A 24,892-nucleotide genomic window follows, 5' to 3' on the forward strand; every position below is an offset into this window, starting at 1 on the left:
GCTCGTCTTCATAATCCTCTGAGAGGAAAGCAGAGAGGAAAATAGATCTAAACTCCTCCCACGTGGTTACAGAGGATCGTGCAACTTCCCACCAGTCCCGGGCAGTACCGTAAAGGACAGTGCGGAAAGTAGCCAGGATGTCGGCATCAGCAAGAGGATGTAATGCCAAGAAATCCTGACATCGGGTTATATAGAGCTAGGGGTCCACATCATCTGACTGTCTCCCAAAAGTAGGAAAAGTAATCTTAAGATGATCACTCTTTACAGCAGGAGCAGGAGGCATTGGAGCGGTCACTGGTGATGCAGGTGAAACTGGAGTGGTCAGAAGCATTGGAGCTGTAACTGGTGATGCAGGTGAAACTGGACTGGTCAGAGGTAAGGGTGAGTAATCTCTTGTCTGCAAATCAGTCATTTGTTTCTCTTGCGTTTCAAACCTTTTCTCGAGTTCAGTTTGTAAGCCATTTACAGCTGCACACAGTGTGTTAGTGGTTTGGGTGCACTGGGTGAGCTCTGTAGTCAACTGGTCATGATTTCTTTGATGGGTTACCAGGTAGGATTTGATGTCTTGCTGAAGCTCCACTTGAAGTTGGTCAATCATGAACCGCACTTCAGACACATAGGTAGTCTTAGCTTGGTTAAATTCATCAGAAATCATAACTTTAAGTGATTTAGTGAGTTGATCAGTCTCTTCCTTCACATGCTTCTTACTCTCAGAAATGTGGGTGAGCATTTCTTGTTGGTTGTGCTTGAGTTTATCAGCAAGGTTAGAAATCAGGTTGTTGTGATGTGCAGACATGGTCTTAAGTTCTTTGGCGAGTTCACCTATGGTTCTCTCATGGCTTTGTATATGTTGTGTCACCGTGTCCCAGTTTCCTTTAACTTGAGTGAGATGATGCATTCCTGTTCCAGGAGTTGATAGGATGCCCGGCAAGTCCCTCTGTGCCACTGAAGATAGAGATGAAGGCACAGGTGATGTACATATCTGCATGAAGTCGCCATTCGGTTCCTGTTCCCATGTGTAGGGTTGAACAGGAGTACTGCCAGCTAGTGGTGAAGTTGCAAACCGCACATGGGTTCCCGGGAAGTCAGGGGTGCCGGCTTGAGTGGGAGTGAAGTGGAGAGGAGCATGAAGGAGTCCAGGTGCAGAGAGTGGAGGACGGAGTGCTGGAGACCAGACTGGGGTAGCAACGTCTGGTGCCGGTGGTTCCATCTCCACAAAAGTGGATGGGGAGAAAGGAGGGGTGGCCGCCATGTTTGATTGTCAGTGTATGTGTATTCAGTGGAAAAGAAAATGTAGTGAAATGCAAGTTCAATTAAAAAGCAATGTACAAATGTTTGAAAGAATAAATTACAACAGAATACACTTACAGTTCAGTGTGAAATAAAATGTCTATCCCCAAGCTCTGTTTGTACAAACAATCACCCCACTGTTCACTTAATGTCATGCACAACAGTTTGGCAATAGCTCAACAAAGGGTTAACACTTTTTTTTTTTTTTTTTGGTTCAAGTTTTTAAATGTTCATGGGTTAAATTGTTCAAATGTTCAGGTCCCTGTTTGGGTGCCACTTATGTAACGCTGGCTGCCCCAAATCAAATTTGGGTTTTTAATACATGTAAATTTAAATTCAATTGTTCGGGAGCCAGACATGTCAAAACTTGTCAAATAAAAAAAATATATATATGGAAGTTCAGTTTCCCCGAAAATCGCTCAAACCACTGTTACACGAAAAATTAATCCCTTCCAATACCCACAATAACATAAGATGGGGCTTAAATGACACGCATTCACAGATTGAAGGGTTTGTCAAAAAATGGTTATTTATGAAAACATTTAAACCAAAACCAAAGACAAAAGTTACAAGAAGAGTTTGTATTTTTTTTTCTTTGCCTCACATGACAACAGTCAGGACAGTAAGTAGATGGCTTCAAGTTCAATTCACAATTTCCCAAACAAAACCAAAAGTCACGAGAGTCCTTGAATCGTTAATGTCTTAAGTTCGTTATTTTTTTCAAACTCTGCCTTTCGTGGTCAATTCCAACCAAAAGAAAAGAAATGGAAAACAAACCAAAGAAAAAATAATCCAAAAAATATATATATAATTGGGTGTGTGCATGTGTAATGTGCGTGTATGAATGTGCGTGTATGTGTGTGTGTTTGTTTGGCCGCGTGAAGCAGTCTGTGTAGCGGCCGCAAATCCAGGGCCGGGGAAAGGTTTGGAGATTTGGCGTGAGGTTAAAAGATGATGGACATCAAGACTAGTACCTGAGGCAGGCGAAGCAGGCTGGATAGTGTTGCACCAGGCAAGCGAACCGAACCATGCAGATCTCAAATCCTCCGTCACTTTGGCGATCTCACCCAGTCAGCGCATACCCAGAAATTTCAGCAAAGTATAGTAACGACGTCCTTCAGGTAACTTGTGTCCCACTTCGATAACCTACTCGTTTGTTTTTTTTTTTTTTCTATCTCTCCCTCTCTTCCATTTCTAGCTCTCTTTTATATTAAATTCCCTCATTGGTTTACGCCCATTAGAAAGTGAAAAAGCTGGTATGGATTTCTTCCATATCGCCACAACAGGAAAATGAATACTGGACTAGCCAAAAGCAGCTGAAGTCCTTGGGAGTTCTCCATGCTTGCTTGTTCCCAAACCTGATGGAACATTCGATTCTGCACCGATTACCGTAGGGTGAACGCTGTAACAGTGCCCGATAGTTATCCTATACCTTGCATGAAAGATTGTATAGACAAGGTAGGTTCAATGCATTTGAGTAAATTTAATTTATTAAAGGGGTACTGGCAGGTTCCACTCACTGCCCGTGGTTCGGAAATCTCAGCATTTGTAACACCTGATAATTTTCTCCAATATTATACCGTGGATTTGGGTTGCGAAATGTGGCTGCAACATTTCAGCGTCTCAAATATCGTACTAGCAGAGGTACCCGACTGCAGTGCATATTTAGATGACGTTGTATATTCATCAGATTGGGATAAACGTTTGTCTTTTGAGAATGGTGTTTGAAAGATTTGCAGCAGCTTCTCTAACCCTCAACTTAGCAAAATGGGAGTTTGGGCAAGCTACAGTAACATACCTTGTTAAGGAATTTGGTCAGGATCAAGTTCACCCTGTGGAAGCTAAAGTAACCACTATTGTTGATTTTCCAACTCCTACAACCCGCCGAGAACTGCGTAGATTCCTAGGGATGGCTGGGAATTATCGTACTTTTTGTAGGAACTTCTCTACTGTCGTTCATCCCCTCACAACATTGAGTCCATCTAAATCTTATATTTGGTCAACGGTGTCAACATGCTTTTGACCGTCCAAAAGCCCTTTTGTGTGATATTCCTCTTGACTAATGGTACATGAACAAAGATTGCTTTCCATTGCTTGCTCGGACTGCACACACGTGTTTATCTGATCCAAGCACCAGAACAGAGAGAGAGAGACAATTCAGTGCAGCATCTCATGTTCTTGATGAGAAGAGGAACAGTCTCTCCTGCCAGAAAGCGGATCAACTTTTGTTCTTGAAGAGAAACCTGGCAATTTTACTTGAATAGAAAGCAGTTCAATATGCTGTGTATAGAAATTACATTCAAATTTGTGTAGCCCTGCAAAACTTTGTTCTTCACAGAAGGCTGCATCTGTTGTTTACAGTTTTAGGTTGGTTTTAGTTCCATTACTGCTGTTTTGCACAATAATTTTATATTAAAGTGGAAATACGTTTACATAAACAGAATAGATGCCCTCTGCCGTTCTGTGTTTTGCCTGTTGTTTTCATTAAAATGACTGTAGCATATTTCAACTTTTTGTAATTGCAAGATGCTAGCCTAGAGCTGCTAAATTAAATACTTGACTGCTGTTTTGCATATCATTATAGTTTGAGAATGTTACATTGTTTGGATAATTGGTAAAACAAATATTTTCTGTCCAATTTTGGTGTGTTACTTTCAATAAAAGTGACCAATTTATTGGTTTGTAGTTTTTCCAATTCAGATTCATTAAATTAATTAAAAAGTACAATATTAATACAATTATTTATATATATTAAAAAATATATTTTTCGGCCAAGTGCATCCTGAATTTTTGGTTTTGGCCCATAATTTTCATTTCGGTGCATCACTACACCTCAGATATGCATATAGATGGCTTTTCTGTCATCTGTTCTTAAAAATATAATAGTGTTTCTTCAAGCATATGTCAGTGAGTGTATAACAGCATTTCTTGTGTCATTCTGAATCTGAGATGTCTTAGTTACCCACCATGCCATTATATTGGGTACCTGCAATTAAACATCATCTATAAATGTGCATACTTTGATACATTGGAAAAGAACCTCATTCATAAGGTATCCACCAGTATAACATTTCACACCAGTGTTTTCCCTTGTACCGAGTTAAACCGGTAACGCCGTACACTGTGGCAACCCTAATTTCAAGGTCCACTTCCGATGCTTTTGTGCCCATTGTAGTCTCTTTTGACGGTGGACAGGGGTCATCATGGACACTCTGACTGGCCTACAGCTACGCAGCCCCATATGCAGCAGGGTGCGATGCACTGAGTGTTGTGACACATTCCTCCTGAACATCATTCAAATTTTCTTTGACTTTTGCCAAAGTAGACCTTGTATCAGTTCAAACCAGATGGGATAGCCTTCATTGCCCTTGTGCATCGATGCTCCTTGGGTGCCCAACACCCTGTTGCTGGATTGTCCCTCTTCAGACCACTGTCGGTAGGTACTTACCACTGCTGACCAGGAGCACACCACAAGCCGTTTCAGAGCTGTTCTGACCCAGTCATCTGGCCGTAACATTTTGGCCCTTGTTAAATTCACTCAGGCCTTTCAACACATTGACAATGAGAACTAATTGTTTGCTTACCATCTAAATCTACCCAAACCTTGACATGTGGCATTGCTAGGAGAAGATTAACGTTATTTACTTCAACTGTGAGTGGTCATAATGTTTTGGCACATCATTGTACATATCTGTTAACATCTCAGTAAATTAAGTTTAGCGATCCAAATACGTGCAGCACCGCTGGAAAAAATCAGTGCAAAAAACACTGTAAACAACTTCTAAAATGACATTCGATTGACATGAAAATGTAAATCATTAAAGGAAGAAACATACCTGAAGAAACATAATCTTCATCTCTCTGTTGTTCCTCTACTGTGTTTTCTTCTTTTATCTCCTCCTGCTTCACTTCGATCTTCACTGGTGTCATCAGCATCTGCTGTTCTCCAACGTTAAAGACAAAAGCAAGAGACTCTGTGGAGATTTGATCATCATCTTCATTAAAATGTTGCTCCTCTACTTTGATATCTCCTCTCATCTTCATCAGGTTCCTACAGTCCAGCAGCTTCACTGAACACATCTTCACTGGTGTCTGCAGCATCTGCTGTTCTCCAGCATTACATACAGAAGTCAGAGACTCTGTGGAGGTTTGATCATCACCATCATCTTCATTACTCTGTTGTTCCTCTGCTGTGTTTTCTTCTTTGATCTCCTCCTGCTTCACTTCAATCTCTATTGGTGTCAGAGACTCTGTGGAGGTTTGATCACCCTGATTACCGTCAGTAGAACAGAGTAAAGTGAGCTGTGAGTCCTGTGTGTCTCTGGATCTCTGTTCAGAGAGTTTGTCCAGCAGTCGCTGTGGTGTGGACTGATCTCTGCCGCTCCACACTGAATCCTGACATTCTGTGGAGGTCCCATCAGTCACACACACTGAAGATTGACAGGAAACCTTTTCCAGCTCCTGACAAACACAACACAATCACATCTGCACCGTTCATCATATCACATCATTTGAAAGCTTACAATCTCAACATAAGGATGAAATGAATGTTTAACCTGTAACCTGTCGTCTCTCTCCATCAGTTTTGTCTTCATTGACGTCACCTCTTTCTTCAGCTGAGAGATTCCTGTGATGAAATTATCAATATCCAGCATGGACAGATCAGTTCCTAATGATTAACTGTAGATCACATCCACCTGCTCTCATGATGAACATCTGAACACAAAAACATCATCATTATAATGGACATTCATCAAACACAAAAAGATTATTAAAGGATTATAAACAGCTCTGTTAAATAACATTGTTTCTGATATGGTAGCCTATAAATATAAATGTGTGCTTGGAGTTTGGTTTCATTTCAGCAGGAATATTATAACAGGCTTTAACATATACTCACCTTTAGGGCTGGGATAAACGATTATTTTTTAAACGATTAATCTAGCGATTATTTTTTCGATGCATCGATTAATCTAACAATTCATTTTTTTTCAGTACGATTCGATTTCGATTCGATTAATCGACTTGTGACAACACCGGTAATACCGGTTTCATCGGGGGTGGGGGTGTATAAAATGTAAAAAAAACAAAAAACATTTGCCGGGAGTTTGATTGACTGCCGATCTGATCAATCAATCATAATACGCCATTTTTGTCCGACAAAGTAGTCAGGAGAGAGAAGATTAACGTCGGTGGATTTGAATTTGAATAATGGATTGTAGGCTACTGTACTGACATCTTTCCGCGGTTAAAACAACAGTACTTCTGATGTAGGCTACATTCATGTTTAGCCTATTTGATGCTATAAATTAACCAAGGAAAAGATGATCGGTTCACGAGCAGTTTTAACTGAGGCAATCTGTCACAACACATTAAAGAGCCACAAAATAGTACGCCTATTTATGGTTTAATTTTCTTTGAATGACCAAATGAAAGTTGAGACTTTATTAAATGTTACCTGCTTGGTCCTGTCTGTCAGCGCGTTGTCAGTGTCCTCTATGTATTTTTCACGACATTCATAGCTAGAGAAGCGCATTATTAATAGCTATAAGCGCAAACTTTAGGTGTCGACAACGTATTATAGCCTATTCCAACATCGAGTGCAAAGTGGGGAGTTGAAAAAAACTTACGGTGCTCTGTCATCTGCTGGTGCATTGCTGTGGTGGAAGGCCATCTCCATTTTGCAAAGACAACATATCACGGAATTGTTTCCTTTTAGATGAAAGAATTCCCATACTTTAGAGGAACGAGTGCATGCCGCCTTGCACTTCTGATAGTCTGAGGAGCCACTCGTGTTACTACTACTCGCCGGCGCCACCATCTTTGTTTCGGGTCTGACGAATCGACGCGCATATTTTGCGTCGACGTATTTTTTTAACGTAATTACAATCAGCCGATGAATTTAACGAGCTCATTTATCACAAATTAAACATGATATTCTCACATTTCTGCTTGTTCCTCCTGAAACTGAATATTTTAAAGTGTAATTAAATAAATTATAAAATGAAAAAATAATATTGTTAGGCCTATATAATTGCCTTTTCTTTACACAATCTTAAATTAGCCTTACCCAGTTCTGTAGATGAATAAAGTCGGCTGAATGACTCTCAGAATGTTCTTCACTTTTTTCAAGACTATAAACTATCAGAACTATTTGTCCAATGTGGAGTTCACTTTCAGAAAACAAGCTTTAACATTTTAAAATTGAAATATTTTAAATCTAACCATCTTTGCCTCGGATCGTGTTTTCTGAGATTTTTCAGGTCGGAACCGGTGGCAAAACTTCTAGGAAAGAAATTAGGGACATCTGTGAGGCGAAAGGTACACAATCAGTGATATACACTCATTTCTGTATGGAAACAGCTTAAGGGCAGATTTATTTTTTGATAAACCAAAACTTATGTGACAAAGTGTTTCTTTTTTCACTAGAATATTGACAAACTCTATATTTTGATACATTAGAACTGTTTTAAAATGGCATAATTTTTAAATAACATTTTTGATTATGTTGTTAAAGCATTCATTAAATACTTTCTAATATATATATATATATATATATATATATATATATATATGTGTGTGTGTGTGTGTGTGTGTGTGTGTGTGAGAGAGAGAGAGAGATTTATTATCTTCCGTCATGTCCACTGATAAAGTTAGTAACGTTTTCTGCATTAAAACATTTTTCCCCCTCTCTCTGGCCTGACATTGATTAAGTTTTGTGTTATATTTACCATTATTTTACTACAGTATCCATATTTTAACCGTGATATTAAAAGTTTTAGTAATAAAACAGGAAAATGAAAACTGTGGTTAATTTTGTGTTAATATGGTTTGAGCACAAATATCATAGTTTAACTGGTTACTGTAGTAATTTAATCATGGTATTTGAAGAAAAACCATAATAAATCACAAGATTAATCATGATAAATATATAGTAAAATAAAAACACACTGAAGCTAAAGAACATACAATATAAAAATCATGGCTTTACTATAGTAGTTACAATGACAGTGTGATGTTTTTGGTCTGAATCATGGCTTTACTATAGTAATATTGTAGTAAACATGACTGAGGTGGGACATGTTTGTTTTAGTATTTATGGGACCAAAACCATGTTTAATATAGATTATTCATGGTTAATCTTGTGATTACTTTGGTTAGATTACAAATACAATGGTTAAATTACCTCAGTAATCATATTTAAACTATTCTTGTAGTAAAACCATAATCACAACATTAAGTTTTTTAAACCACATTATCCGTTTCCTGAAGTAGGCCTACTATAGTTTTACTACTGGTTAAAATATGGTTACTGTAGTAAAATCGTGGTAAATTTATAGCGAGGGAAAGTAAAACTATTTCAGAAAACAAATTCCCCCTGAAAGGGCTCCGAAGTTTTTTGTTTGTTTCTCCTGAAACTGAATATTTTAAAGAGTCCGTCACAAAACCGCCAAAAACGACGATCATAATCTTCTATTACGATCATTAAAACGCTAAAGAGAGAAAAACACCGGAGAAACACAAACATAAACCACAAATGAAGATAAACACATTCAAACACTTACAGATCAATTCTTCTCTTCTTCTTGTGTTTAATGGCGCTTTTGCGTCTCCTGCTGGACTGGAGTGTGGACGCGCTCAAGTATCACTGGCTAGAGCGTACAGAAAGAGAGCAGGGGTCCCCAAACTTTTTTCTATGAGGGCCACATCATTTTTCCTTTCTATAATGGAGGGCCGTAGTCTAACAGAAAATGGCATGGGCCGGAGTGATTTATTGTGGAGATTTTATTATGATTTTAAATGGATTTACAGTATTATGCCTCCTAATGCTAGATTAATTTATTATTTATGCACCATACATATCAAGTGATATATAGCCTATTAAAAGAGCATTATTACTATCGTAATGACATTTTTTCATATTCATTGCTATTGAAATCAAATTATTTACTTACTCATGTGTATTAGGCTAATCAGTGTGAACTATGGGCTTGTTTCTGGCTGGTGAGAAGTCCAATGTCAGATTCCTGTCACAGCCAGTCTCAAAGACTGATGCAAATGTTCATCAGTGAGTCTTGATTTCATCTGATTTTTCATCAGTTTCATGCGTGAAAAGGTTTGCTCACAGATATACGTGCTGCCAAAAAGTGTGGACATCTTCATTGCATTCCTTCTGATGTTTGGGTAGGTCTCGTTAGGGAGGGCAGTATAGAATTCAATGAGACTGTTGGGCTTAAACACGTCTTTCAGAACATCACAGTTCTGTAACTCAGCCAACTCAAACTGATAAGAAGGCAGGGCTTCGTCAATGTCAGAAGCAAAAGGGTTCTGAAAAAGGCAGATTTCTTTAGCGTGGACATGTAGCTCACGGAATCGCACATCAAACTCCGCCTTCAGCATTTCCAGCGCTTCCACTGACTTTTCAGCTGGGAATGGGACCACTGGTTTCTCAGCTGAGAGGCTTTGGGTAACAGGGAGATGGGTGAAGTCTTGCTTTTGCACTTGTCCCACAAGCAGTGCTAGTTTCACCTCAAATGCTTTTATGTGGGAATACATGTCACATATTAGTTTCCCTTGCCTTGGAGCTGCACGTTGAGGCCATTCAACATTTCTGTCACATCTGTTAAAAAGGCGAGGTCTCATCTCCATTTCTGGGACAGTTTTGCCCTTTGTCAGAAGAAAAACATTAATTTCGGGTAGCAGCTCATAAAAACGCCTCAAAATTCTGCCCTGGCTTAACCATCGGACTTCTGTGTGGTAAAGCACATCTCCGTGAGAAGACTCTAGCTCGGACAGAAAGACTTGGAACTGCCTGTGTTTAAGTCCGTTTGCTCTGATGAAGTTTATAAATGACATCACCAGTTTCATAATCGATTCCCACTTCAGAACTTTGCAGCACAGTGCTTGCTGGTGAATTAGGCAGTGTACTTGTAAAGGGGGCATGAGACCTCTTTCCTCCATTTCTCTATTCATGCGTCCTATCAGTCCCCTTGACGCGCCAACCATACTAGGAGCTCCGTCAGTCGTGATGCTGGCCAGCTTAGACCAGTCTAGATCCAACTCTTCTATCGTTTGGCACACTTTACCAAAAATATCCTCCCCTGTCGTAGTACCTTTGAGACTTTTTAGGGCTGCCAGCTCCTCGGACACTTCAAAGTTTGAGCTAACTCCGCGAAGAAAAATGAGCAGCTGTGCCGTGTCCTGCACGTCATTACTTTCATCCAGTGCTAATGCAAAAAAATCTAAATCTTTCACTTTTTCCTTCAGCTGGGCATATACATTATACCCCATTTCTTCAGTTCGTCTGGTGATTGTACTTGCGGACAGACTCACCGCATTTAAGACGTCTTTCTTATCGGGCACACCTCCTCCGCAACAGCATTCATACATTTCTTTACGAACTCACCATCACTGAATGGCCTACCGCAGGTTGCAATCAGTTTAGCTACCTGAAAGCTAGCTCGAATGGATGACTGGTTCAACTGGGTTTGCCGTACAAACGTATTTTGCTGAGCAGATTGTCCACTTTTTAGCTTCGACACTTTGTCTGCTCTCATTTGGCCTTGTAAACTCGCATACTTGTCTCTGTGGCGGGTTTCATAGTACCGGCGCAGATTGTATTCTTTGAACACGGAGACTGTTTCTTGACAGATGAGGCAAACAGCCATTTCTTTGCATTGAACAAAAAAATAATCACTTGTCCACTTTTGGTTAAATACCCTGCATTCTGAATCAACTTTTCTCTTTCCCAACCGTTTGGCCATTTTGTTGTCACTTTAAATTTTCTTGCTGGATCGCGTGCACCCGCTCGATCACGATGGAACGTTAATCCGGGTGAATCTAACAAATAATTTGGCTACTTTAATAATTTTAACTAAGGGAAATTTTATTTTGAAAGCCAATATGTATTATCAAATACAAATATGATATGATTAAAACATATTTAAAATTAAATTGTAAAAATATTTCTCTGCATGGCATTGTTCAGAGGGCCGGTCCAAATGTGGGGGCGGGCCGTATTCGGCCCGCGGGCCGTAGTTTGGGGACCCCTTGGCTAGAGTGTACAGAAAGGGGCGGGGCTACACGTGGCGCTCCGCCCATAAAAACTCATTGGCTCTGTCATCTTGTATAGTTGTACGTGATAGGAAATGCGTTTTAAAATAGTTCATCTGGATTATTTTGATTATAGTGCTGTGGCTCATAAGTGACATGAAATTGTGTTTTACCTCACAGTTCTTTGCAAACACATATATTAGGAGTCAGACTGAACATGCATCATGTTGTTGTATTAGTCTTGTTGAAAACATGAGGGGGAATTTGTTTTCTAGTTTTACTTTCCCTCGCTATAAATTTACCATGATTTTACTGCAGTATTTTAACCATTATATCCGTAGTGAAACTATAATACTACAGGAAACCGAATTCTGTGGTTTAAAAACATAATATAGTGATTATTATGGTTTTACTACAATAACTGTAGTTTAACTGTGATTTCTGAGGTAGTTTAACCATTGTATTTGTAATAAAACCAAATTAGTCACAAGATTAACCATGAATAATCTTTATTAAAACATGGTTTTGGTCCTAAAGAAACTAAAACAAACATGTCCCACCTCAGTCATGTTTACTACAATATTACTATAGTAAAACCATGTTTCAGACCGAAAACATCACACTGTCATGGTAACTACTATAGTAAAGCCATGATTTTTCTATTGTATGTTCTTTAGCTTCAGTGGGTTTTTATTTTACTATAGATTTATCACGGTTAATCTTGTGATTATTATGGTTTAACTTCAAATACCATGATTAAACTACTACAGTAACCAGTTAAACTATGATATTTGTGCTCAAACCATAATAACACAAAATTAACCAGTTTTCATTTTCCTGTATTATTACTATGGTGTCACTTTTAATATCACTGTTAAAATATGGATACTGTAGTTAAATCATGGTAAATTGAACACAAAACTTGATCAATGTCAGGCCAGAGAGAGGATGAAAAATGTTTTAATGCTAAAAGCGTTACTAACTTGTATTAAATTATAGAGTTTGTTAATGGCACCAACCAAACATCCATTTTTGATATATAATGAAAAAAAAGTTTATTTTGGAAAAGGATACTTTGCCTTTAATACATTCAAATATAATTATTTGTACTTTTAAACAACTTTAATATTTACATTAGTGCTACACAAGAGTACTAGAAAAAAAAAGCTCCCAAAGTCACCGAAATGTAACAATAAAAGCCAAAATTTGTTTTCACAAATGCATCAACTCTCCAGTCCAGCAGGAGACAGAAAAGCCCCATTAAACACAAGTAGATGAAAGAACTCATATCCATGTTCAATGTGTTTAAATTAATGGGCTAGTTCACCCAAAAATGAAAATTATCCCATAATTATTTATGACTTAAGATTTTTATATATTTAAGATTGTAGTGTAATGAGATAGAAGAAGAGAACACAGTAGAGGAACAACAGGGAGATGAAGTATCATTAATCATCTCCTAACAAGGCAATGTCTGGTTAGATTAGATGGTAAAGAACAATAAGTTCTACTTGGCAACGTGTTGAATGCAGGAAGGAGTAAAGACCTGAGTGACTTTGACAAGGGCCACATTGTTATGGCCAGGCAACTGGGTCAGAGCATCTCTGAAACGGCTTGTGGGGTGCTTCTGGTCAGCAGTGGTGAGTACCTATCGACAGTGGTCCGAGGAGGGACAAATTGGCGACAGGGTGTTGGGCACCCTGTTAGGCTCATTAATGCATGAGGGCAACGAAGGCTATCCCATCAGGTCTGTACTGACAGAAGGTCTACTGTGGCAAAAGTCAAATTTTTTTTTAATGATGGTTAAGCGAGGAATGTGTCCACCGTCAAAAGCGCCTACAGTGGGCACGCAAGCATCGGAACTGGACCTTGAAAGTCGCCTGGTCTGATGAGTCCTATTTTGTTTTACTTGTGGATGGCCTTGTCCATAGGTGAGACCCTGGATGGCTCCTAATTTCTGTGGTTAGATTGATTATAGATACAGTTGAAATTTACATGCACCTTACCCAAATAAATATAAACTCAGTTTTTCCTGACATTCCCTGTCTTAGATCAGTTAGGACGCTATTTTAAGAATGTGAAATATTAGAATAACAGTAGAGAGTTTACAGACACTTTGTTAGTATTTGGTAGCTGGGGGCTGAAGCCCTCCTAAAAAAAGGCCTAATAATGCCGATGGCTGCTGCTAGACACTTTGAAATAAGTGAGGACAGTTCTAGGAGAGCGTGCTCAGTGTCTGCACGCTCGTGCGCTCACAAGACTGTTCCTCAATGCTTCCAGTATATTATGCATTTGCATGTCTTTGAAAGCTAAATATAATCACACTCTCTTGTCTCCGAGTGGTCGGTTAGAAGACTTTGTTCACTCTGTGTATTTTTTGTGCTCTCTTGCTAGTTGTCTGCTAACACTAACGTTATAAATGCAGCACTGGCCCGATTGGGCAAGTGACAGTTCTTGCAACTGGCCCGACCTTTCTCACACTGGCCCCGGGCCATCGGGCAGTCCTTATTGTTGAGACCTGCTTTGTCCCAATGTGCACTTGCAAACTGTAGTCTGGCTTTTTTATGGCAGTTTTGGAGCATTGGCTTATTCCTTGGTGAGCAGCCTTTCAGATTATGTCGATATAGGACTCGTTTTATTGTGGATATAGATACTTGTCTACTTGTTTCCTCCAGCAATTTCACAAGCTACTTTGCTGTTGTTTTAGGATTGATTTGCACTTTTTGCACGAAACTACCTTTGTCTCTAGGACACAGACTTCATCTCCTTCCTGAGCAGTATGATGGCTCCGTGGTCCCATGGTGTTTATACTTGCATACTATTGTTTGTACAGATGAACGTGGTACCTTCAAATCAATCAAATCACTTTATTGTCACTCAACCATATACACAAGTGTAAGAGTTGGTGAAAGTCTTGGGTGCAGTTCCGAGCAACATAGCAGCCATGACAGTGATAAGACCTAAATTTATACAACACAATTTACAAAACTAATATACACATAATTACTCAACATCATATACAAATAATAATATACAATGTACAGAATACAATACACACAATATGGAAAACACATTATACAAAAAACAATAGTATATATAAAATATACAGTAGGTTGTATTTTGCTGTATTGACATTCAGATTGTCGGTTGATTGTCAGTTGCCAAGTCTTGAGAGAGAGATAATAGAGAGAATATAATTTATGACAGTCCAGGTGTTTGGAAATTGCTCCCAAGGTTGAACCAGTCTTGTGGAGGTCCACAATTGTTTTATTCTGAGGTCTTGGTTGATTTCTTTTGATTTTTCCCAGTATGTCAAACAAAGAGGCACTGAGTTTAAAGGTAGGTCTTCAAGTACATCCACAGATACACCTCCAATTCAGTACATCTTCTATCAGAAGCTAAAAGGCAAATTGTCTAAAGACTTGACATCATTTTAGGGAATCTTTCTAGCTGCTTGAAGACTGTTAACTTGGTGTATGTAAACTTCTGACCCGCTGGAATTGTGATCTAGTCATTTAAAAGTGAAACAATCTGTCTGTAAACAATTACTGGAAAAAAATATCCTAAATTACTTGCCAAAACTATAGTTTGCTAATATTAAATATGTGGAGTGGTTAAAACATTATTTTTAATGACTAAGTGTGACAAACTTCTGATTTCAACTGTACTCTTTAAAACTATTAAAACATTTAACTACAACTTTTACAGTAGTTATAGATCTAATGTTTATACAGTATGAATAGATTTAATATGAATCTATTCTAGTTACCAGTTAGTGTTACTGCAGTTTATTAAGGATAATTATGTGCATTTTAAAAAGCTTTGTAATTGATGTTTGTCTCCTCTTTACCTCATCAGTGCTGGTTAAAGTCAGGGCAATCTTGCCCCAGGGGTGTATTTTAAGTTGAATTGTTTGTTGTATTTAAAGTGTGGTAAAACTTTTTTTTGAATTCAAGCCTGAGAAAACATCTGAAAACTCACAAAGATGAGAAGCCTTACAATTGTTCTTTTTGTGGAAACTGTTTTGCAGACCTGTCCTATTTGAAAAAGCACCAGAAAATACATACCGGTGTGGGAGCTCATATGTGCTTTGAATGTGGAAAGACCTTTACTACAGCTGGCAGCATGAAACAGCACCAAAGAATTCATACTGGAGAAAAACCTTACAAGTGCTCACACTGTGGAAAGAGGTTCACCCAGTCCCATCACCTGAAAACACACAAGAGAATTCATACTGGAGAAAAACCTTACAAGTGCTCACACTGTGGAAAGAGTTTCACCCAGTCCCATCACCTGAAAACACACGAGAGAATCCATACTGGAGAAAAACCTTACAAGTGCTCACAATGTGGAAAGAGTTTCAATCTGTCATATAACCTGAAAACACACATGAAAATCCATACTGGAGAAAAACCTTACAAGCGCTCACACTGTGGAAAGAGTTTCACTCAGTTACAAAACCTGAAAACACATGAGAGAATTCATACTGGAGAAAAACCTTACAAGTGCTCACACTGTGAAAAGAGTTTCACTCAATCACAACACCTGAAAACACACGAGAGAATTCATACTGGAGAAAAACCTTACAAGCGCTCACACTGTGGAAAGAGTTTCACTCAGTTACAAAACCTGAAAACACATGAGAGAATTCATACTGGAGAAAAACCTTACAAGTGCTCACACTGTGAAAAGAGTTTCACTCAATCACAACACCTGAAAACACACGAGAGAATTCATACTGGAGAAAAACCTTACAAGTGCTCACACTGTGGAAAGAGTTTCACTCAGTTACAAAACCTGAAAACACATGAGAGAATCCATACTGGAGAAAAATCTTACAAGTGCTCACACTGTGGAAAGAGTTTCACTCAGTCACAACAACTGAAAACACACATGAGAATTCATACTGGAGAAAAACCTTACAATTGCTAACACTGTGGAAACAGTTTCACTCAGTCAAATGACCAGAAAACACATGAGACTTTGTACTGGAGAGAAATCATATCACATACCACAGTTTTAGGGCAGCAAGTAATCTACATGGGCAATTCTTTTTTTGCATGTCTATGTAGACACACTGAGCAAAAATAAACTTCAGGTCCAACAAGATTTAGTAAATAGTTGGAAAGATGAACCCAAAGATGGAATTTTTCCTAATTGAGTTACATCCTCTATGAAAAGTAGTGAAGTTTCGTTTGTGAATGAATCAGTCTTTTTATACCAATCTTTTAAGTGAACTAATCTTTCTCGTTCACCTCCATATACTGACTTAGACTTCATGTTCAGTGACTTCACTCCCTTTCAAAGCCAATTAGCTCTAGTTTGATGCGCGAGAATGGTTTGGTGATTATTTTTTGTGCCTGTAAAGACTGACTATAGTGCAAGAAAATAGGATTGGTGTGCGGGAGCAATAATTGGTTTCACTGGGTGAACGAATACACCACTGAATCAGTTGTGTTGGTTGTTTTAGTCTGATTGAAATATAGTAAGTTTTCTTTGAATTTAACCAAGAGGTCAGTGTGTGACGTTCTGATCTATTGGTCACGTGTCCTCTCGTCATACAGATTCACAATTCAGAGTTCACCAAACTTAAACCTGCCATACGCAGCGTAGTATGAAATTTCTTCGATGAGGTTGACATTATTAATTGAGTACATATAAAATCAGTGTTCAAAACGATATCTGTAAACCCAGAAAAGAAGTACAGATTGTCGCGTTGTAACGATTTCCAGACTCTTAGTTTGGGTTGTTTTGTATGCTGGGGTGCCAGACAGGATTTCTGTCATTAGTTTGTTTGAGGTCATTGTTTAAGTCTCAAAGTAAAGAAAACGTACAAAGTTCTTGCATCTTACACAAAACCTGTAACTTAATGAGATGAGGATTTCACACACCAGTAATCAATGCAATAATACTAATAATAACCACTCTTATATAGAAGAAAAGAAAACATTAAACACAACAGGACTCAGATAAGGATTTGGATTCAAATCTGTATATTCAACATTCAGTCCAGCCACAAAATAGGCTACAAAAAAAAAAATATTTTGTCCAGTTCACAAGGCAAATCAGTTAATCCAAACAATAAATAATCAGCAGAAAAAACAGTTCAAATAGTCAAAGTTGGAGGGAAGAAAAGGAAAAAAGATTCCCCCTATCAAAAAAGGTCAAGTCAAACAATCATTCACAGCAGGCTGAATTGTACTCACGACTCTTTCTTTAATAGTCTGGTACACATTTTCCAGGACTTCTTAGGCATTGGTGTATATACAGGGCTGGAGGCTCCCACTCTGTGAATCCAGTTCAGGGTTTTGAATTATATACTTGCATTACTGTTTAACCTGCAGCGACTTAACGACTGTCAGCTTGTCACATAATGACAAGGATACTTTCCTTTGAGTAATCCATGATGCACGTTCACGGTGTAACGCCAACGGTAAGCACTCTTGCTGCAGATAAAACAATAATTTGCCGCTGGAGTCTTCAAGAAGAGCTTTGCGAGGTTCACTCAATGCCACCTGACCGCCGCCGCCATCTTGCTGTGAGTGACGCACGTCAACCAGATAAAGGTAACTAGGGGCTAGACTAAAAATGTCTCCATCTTGAGTCAGGCCATATAGAATGATGACTGTAGATCCATAGAATATTGACATATCTTTGATATTTGTGGATAATGATCACAAATGAATTTCACAGATGGATGATGACTGATAAATGCAAGACAGATGAACAATTAATTGCTATTTATTTATTTCATGATGACATCACAGTTTGTTCTGGCAGGGGAAGTGATGCTGTTCAGTCACAGTTCAGGACAGCATCGCAGCAGTCCAGTTGGACGTGTATTATTTGTTAACTGTTTTACTTGCTAAAATGCTTGGATATATCTTCTGGTAGGGTTTTTGAAGTTTATATAGCTTTTCATGCTTTTATGAATTGAACATTGCTTATGTCTTTACTGCTTCTAATGTATATATGTTTTCCAGGGGAAATTCCTGTAACATGTTTACTGACATTCATGACTTCTGAAAATGTTATAATGTTGCTGTTGTTTTAATGTTCCCTAAGTGTGTGTGTGTGTGTGTGTGTGTGCGCGCACCACCGTTTTCACATTTCCATTACTCCAGTCACATACATGCTCAAGTTATCACTTTCCTTTGTCCTTTTAGCAGATAGTCTGTTCAAAAGCCACTAAATGTGAAGTTTCAACATGGTTGTTCCCCATGATATGTATAAACATCTCAAGTTGTTTATAATGTACCAATTTTATAGCACAGCAATATACATATTCATTTGTTTAGTGTGTTACCATGAAACTATTATTTTGCACATTTCTACATATTATTTTAATGTTTAATAAAGTATATTTTATCCCCATCATTATTGAATCTCAATTGTTTGTTAGTTTTCTGTTTTATTGTGTGCAGTGTATAAATGTATTATTTAGTATTACGGGTTACTTGCATTATCGTCTGAGGTTGTACAATTATATATAAAAATTATAAACATTTCAACTACAGTTGATGTCCAGGTAATCTCAAATCATGAAATCGTCTGCACAGGAAAACATGTAACATGTCAAACAGCCTGAAATAAAACGTCTAGGTTACAGATGTAACCTCTGTTCCCTGATGGAGGGAACAAGACGTTGTGTCGAAGAAGTGACACTAGGGGTCTCTCTTGAGCGCCATTTAAATCTCTGATCTATGAGAAAAGGCCAATGAGAAATTGGCAGACAGAGTGTGCATGTCCCACCCCTGGACATACGGGTACTAAGGTGGGGAAATACGACTGTTTCATTCAGGATTTTTATGAGGAGCCGACAATGGTCCAGCCGCAACAGTAGCTCGGCTCAGCAACGTGGCGAGGAGGACACAATATCTCGTTTCCTCCATCAGGGAACAGAGGTTACATCCATAACCTAGACATTCCCCGTCTGTCGCTCACTTCAACGTTGTGTTGAAGAAGCGACACTAGGGGTTCAATTTAAATCACGCCATGTGCTGAGCCGGGTACGTGTACTGCTGACACAGGAGCGGGCAGGTACTTTACGTGCCAAAGCGACCAGCTGTATCAGGCTGCACGTACCCTTCCCCAATGTCCCATAGAATCGTTGAAAGCCTTCTGGTTCATTTACCCTCGACAGAGGGGAACAAGGCAACACTGCCAAGCATGGGAACGGGCCGAGCCTAGCTGCACCTTCTGTCTCTCTCTATTTTTCTCGCATAGAGCAAAAGCGCTAGGTGCAATCAGTCCACCCGGTCAGATTGTCAGCGTGTTACCGAGTTCTACCGGCTCGGACCTGAGAAAAACACAGGACGATGGAGGCGAGCGCGATCAGGAGGGCCGTCTTCAGGGAGAGGGCCTTGAGTTCTACTGATCCTAGCGGCTCAAAGTGGGGGGTTCTGAAGGCCAGAGAGGACCAATGAGAGATTCCAGGAGGGGAACAGGCTTGGCCGAGAGAGATTCAACCTCCAGGCACCTATTTAGGAACCTGATAATTAAGTCATGCTTACCCAAAAGACTTGCCGTCTACTGCGTCGTGGTGGGCCGTGATATCAGCTACATATACCTTCAAGGTGGAGGGGGACAGCCTCCCCTCCAACCTCTCCTTCAGGAATGAGAGCACTAACCGAACTGCGCACCTCTGTGGGTCTTCAGCCCAGGAAGAACACCAATTAGCGAACAAGCGCCACTTCAGGGCGTAAAGTTGCCTGGTAGAAGGGGCTCCGGCTTGGTTGATCGTGTCTACGACATCAGGTGGTAGATCAGCTAGATCTTCCGCATCCCATCTAGGGGCCAGACGTGGAGGTTCCAGAGGTCTGGATGCAGATGCCAGAGCGTGACCCGTCCCTGAGAAAGAAGATCTTTCCTCAGCGGAATTCGCCAGGGAGGGGCTGTCGCGAGTAGTACGAGATCCAAGAACCAAGTCCGAGTGGGTCAATAGGGGGCCACTAGAGTGACTTGTTCCTCGTCCTCCCTGACCTTGCACAGCACCTGTGCAAGAAGGCTTACTGGGGGAATGCCCATGGGCCAGCTGTGTGCCAGCGCGTCTGCCCTGAAGGGAGCCTCCGTTCAGGCATACCAGAGCGGGCAGTGCGAGGTCTATTGGAGGCGAACGGGTGTACCTGAGCCTTGCCGAACCGTTCCCAAATCAGCTTGACCGACTGTGGGTGAAGCCTCCACTCTCCGCTGTGCAAGCGTTGTCTTGATAGCGCGTCCGCCAACACATTTGAGGTTGCCCGGGATGTGAGTGGCACGCAGCGTCTTGAGTCGGGCGAGTTGTGATGAACGCCGCCTTGGCAATTTATGTACGCTACCGTGGTGGTGCTGTCTGATCTGATAAAGACTCATTTGCCCTGAACTAGTGGGAGAAATCTCCGCAAGGCAAAGAGTACAATCAACAACTCAATATAGGCAGTTGATGTGCCAGCGCAGCGGGCCCCTTTCCAATGGCCCGCGGCTGCGTGCCCATTGCACACGGCGCCCCAACCCCAATTTAGAGGCGTCGGTAGTGACCAGGACGTGTCGGGACACCTGCTGCAAGGGTACTCCTGTCTGCAGAAAGCAGAGGTTTGTCCAGGGTTTGAACGTTTGGTGGCAGGCGGGGGTGATGATCACACAGTGCGTGCCGCGGCGCCATGCTCGCCTCGGGACTCGAGTCTGGGGCATGTGCTGAAGCGGTCTTATATGCATCAACCCCAGCGGCGCGACCGCCGCGGAGGATGCCATATGCCGCAGGAGCATCTGGAAAAGTTTTAAAGGGACCGCTTTGCCCGACCTGAAGGTGGCTAGGCATTTCAGCACTGACTGCGCATGCTCATTGGTGAGGCGCGCTGACATTGAGAATGAGTCTAACTCCATGCCAGAAAAAGAGATGCTCTGAACCGGGGTGAGCTAGCTCTTTCCCGGCTGAGGTGCCTGAGCACCTGGTCCCTGTGGGCGCACAATAGCTCTCGTGAGTGGGCCAGGATGAACCAGTCATCGAGGTAGTTGAGTGTGCGAACACCTGCTTCCCGAAGCGGGGCAAGGGCTGTCTCTGCGACCTTCGTAAAGACGCGAGGGGACAGGTATATTCGGGGGGCCTTGTACTGATATGCCTGGCCGCAGAAAGTGTTGACGTCGAGGCAAGATTGAGTCATGGGAATGCTGCCACTGCGAACCAAACTAGATGCCAGACACAAGTTAGGATGTGTCTCGCGTGAGCATTTTGAACGGGAGTTTGTGCAAGGCCCGGTTGAAAACTTGCAAGTCCAAGATCGGTCATAAGCCGCTGCCTTTCTTGGGTACAATGAAGTAAGGGCCATAGGGACTTGGCATGGATTTGGCATCTTCTGAGCCTCCAGGGCCTCCCTCAGCTCCGCCTCCTGAGCCTCCAGGGCCTCCCTCAGCACCGCCTCCTGAGCCTCCAGGGCCTCCCTCAGCACCGCCTCCTGAGCCTCCCTCAGCACCGCCTCCTGAGCCTCCAGGGCCTCCCTCAGCTCCGCCTCCTGAGCTTCCAGAACCTCCCTCAGCTCCGCCTCCTGAGCCTCCCTCAGCTCCGCCTACAGTGGCTCCCTCAGCTCCGCCTCCAGGGGCTCCCTCAGCTCCGCCTCCAGTGGCTCCCTCAGCTCTGCCTCTGGAGCCTTCTACGACGTGGTCTCCTGAGCAATCCACAGCTCCGCCTACCTCGGCTCCACCATCGGAGTTTCCCATGGCTGTGGTCCTGATGCCGCCTCCCTGGCCTCCTGAACCTGTCTTTGCTCTGTGGCCGGCTCCCAGGCCACCTGATCCAGTCCTCTTGTGGCCACCTTGGACTGCCTGTCTGCCCCCTGTGCCTCCTTGGACTGCCTGTCTGCTCCCTGTGCCCCCTTGGACCACCTTCTTGCCCCCTGTGCCTCCTTGGACTACCTGTCTGCCCCCTGTGCCTCCTTGGACTGCCTGTCTGCTCCCTATGCCCCATTGGACTTCCTTCTTGCCCTCTTTGACCCCTTGGACTTCCTTCTTGCCCTCTGTGCCCCCTTGGACTGTCTGTCTCCCCGTTGTGCCCCCGTGGTCTATCTCTCTCTGCCCCTTGTGCCCCCTTGGACTGTCTGTTTGCCCCTGGTGCTCTCATTTTTGTTTTTTGTGGGTTTTTGTCATTTATTTTTGTTTTAGGATCGTCTAGAATCTGAGCCTTTGAGGGGGGATTCTGTCATGTTCACTGTTGTCTTTTGTTTTTGTGCTGATATTTTGAAGTTTAGTTTAGTTCCTGTTTGGTTTTTGTAGTCCTCTGTAGATACTTTTTATGATTGGTTTTCCCCTGATTGTTTCCCCAGGTGTCCCTCATTCCCTTGTTTGTTCCTTCTGTATTTAAACCCTGGTTCTTTGTTCAGTCTTTGTCGATTGTTGGATGTTGTATGTGAATGTTATGGTTGTTTCTCCTGCCCGTGGATGTTTTTCATGTTCATGTTGTTTTCCCCTCGTGGATATTTCTTTGTTCCTGTTTGTCTGCCTCACTTTGATTTATAATAAAGAACCTGCATTTAGATCTCCTCTCCTCATCTGCATCCGTAACAATTGGGAAGGTTAATGCTATTAAAATGAATTGTATTCCAAAATTCAACTAACTGTGTCAATCACTCCCTTTAGATTTCCCCCTCTCTTATTTCAAGCAATTTGAAGCAAGTCCTTCATTTGGAATGATAAACGTCCCAGATTACATTTCAGTAAGTTGCATAGGCCGACTGACAAAGGTGGGCTAGGCCTACCCAAGATTTTGTTTTATTATTATGCATCCAGTCTCAGATATTTGGCTCACTGGTCGCTTCCACCCGAGCGAGACCCTCCCTGGTTTTGTATTGAACAGGAAGTTCTTGCCCCTATTTCGCAATTGCAAAGCCTGTCTATCAAACTAATCAGAGAAGTTAAGTTACACCTGACATGCTTAGGTGAAATGCTTGATAATGTCTCTGATGTCAATTCTGAACTATATTTATTTGGAGATATGAATATTGATTGGAATGATGACAGATGCACAAAGAAAAAGGAATTACTTTCCTATATAAGTGTCTGCAATTTACATCAAATTGTCAATGTGCCAACAAGAATCATTACCAACAAGGTGGGCATTACAACAGCAACATGTATTGACCACATTTACACTAATGTACCAGAACTGTGTACTGATGTTGTGTCAATACCAGTTGGGTTTAGTGACCATAATCTTATTGCTGTTAATAAGAAAGCGAAAGTCGCTAAAGCTAATTTTGGTACTTATAAAACGTCTTATAAAGTAACAACTATTGAAAAGATTGTGGGAGAAGTAAAACATGTTGATTGGAAAGATGTGTACTGTTGCCACTACCCAGGAGATTCTTTGGATGCTTTCATGAGTATGCTTTTGTGCATTGTTGATAAATATGCACCGATGAAATATAGGGTAATAAAATCAAATGGTGTGAGGTGGATTGATTCAACATTGAAAAATATGATGAAACAAAGAGATGAAGCTAAACAAGTGGCTGTGAAAACGAGATTATTGGAGGACAGATTAAAATACTGTAAATTAAGGAATCAAGTTACTAAAATAAATAAAAGGAAAAAGAAAGAGTATTACAAAAATAGAATAAACAGTGTTAAGTATGATGGCAAAAAGCTTTGGCACGTCCTAAATGAAATTATGGGTAGAAATAGAAATGCATCGCCTTCTTTTGTAGAGTCTGATGGAGGTTTTATAACAGAATCTAAAGACATTGCAGATTATTTTAATAATTATTTTATAAATAAAGTAAATAATTTAAGAAAAGGTTTTAGAACACAAGACTTTGATTACTGTGAACTGATCAAAAATGAAATCATGGCTGATAAAATGTGTAACTTTCATTTTAGTCGCGTGCAAACTGCAGAAGTGATGGCCCTGTTAAAGTCTCTTCCAACACATGGTAGTCCAGGCACAGACAACTTGGACAGCCTAGTATTGAATAAAACAGCTGAATATATTGCTGCTCCGTTGTGTTATATATTTAATCAGTGTATAGCGAGTGGGATTTATCCATCTTTGTGGAAGGAAGGGAAAATTATTCCATTGATAAAAAACAATCGATTATCTTATAATGGGCATAACTGTAGACCTATAAGTATTCTGCCTGCACTCAGTAAAGTTATGGAAAAGATTATTCATACACAAATTCGTAATTACTTTCATAACAATAATTTGATAACTATGTTTCAGCATGCATATAGAAAGGGACATTCTACCTGTACAGCTCTTACACAAATGACCGATGGATGGCTTAGAAGTATGGATAACTCTGAATTAGTTGGTGTGGTCATATTGGACAACGGATTTTCTCCTTCTGCTATTTTACTAATGAAAAGTTATCTTTCACAAAGAACGCAGCGGGTTTTTTATAATGGTTCTTTATCTAATTATAAAGGTTTAGTTTGTGGTTTACCACAAGGAAGTTGTTTGGGTCCTCTTTTGTTTTCAGTTTTTATTAATGATTTGCCCTTAGCTGTCAAAAAAGCATCAATGACAATGTTTGCAGATGACTCAACAGTTTACTATGTGTAACACCGTTCTAGTGAAGGA

The 24,892-nt window shown here is 40.7% G+C and overlaps 1 protein-coding gene and 1 pseudogene across 1 annotated transcript in view; one reads left to right on the plus strand and one right to left on the minus strand.

Annotated features, from left to right (window-relative positions):
* Positions 1 to 24,892, plus strand: part of LOC127618539 (zinc finger protein 721-like) — a 176,836-nt pseudogene that overhangs the window by 69,600 nt on the left and 82,344 nt on the right.
* The window catches only part of LOC127618631 (uncharacterized), a 342,725-nt gene that overhangs the window by 39,501 nt on the left and 278,332 nt on the right, over positions 1 to 24,892 (minus strand). Inside the window, 1 exon segment of the mRNA XM_052091204.1 lies at positions 12,454 to 12,463. Coding sequence (XP_051947164.1) covers positions 12,454 to 12,463 — 10 coding nt within the window.

Source organism: Xyrauchen texanus, chromosome 25 (genome assembly GCF_025860055.1).
Source record: "Xyrauchen texanus isolate HMW12.3.18 chromosome 25, RBS_HiC_50CHRs, whole genome shotgun sequence".
In the NCBI taxonomy this organism is placed as follows: Eukaryota; Metazoa; Chordata; class Actinopteri; order Cypriniformes; family Catostomidae; genus Xyrauchen; species Xyrauchen texanus.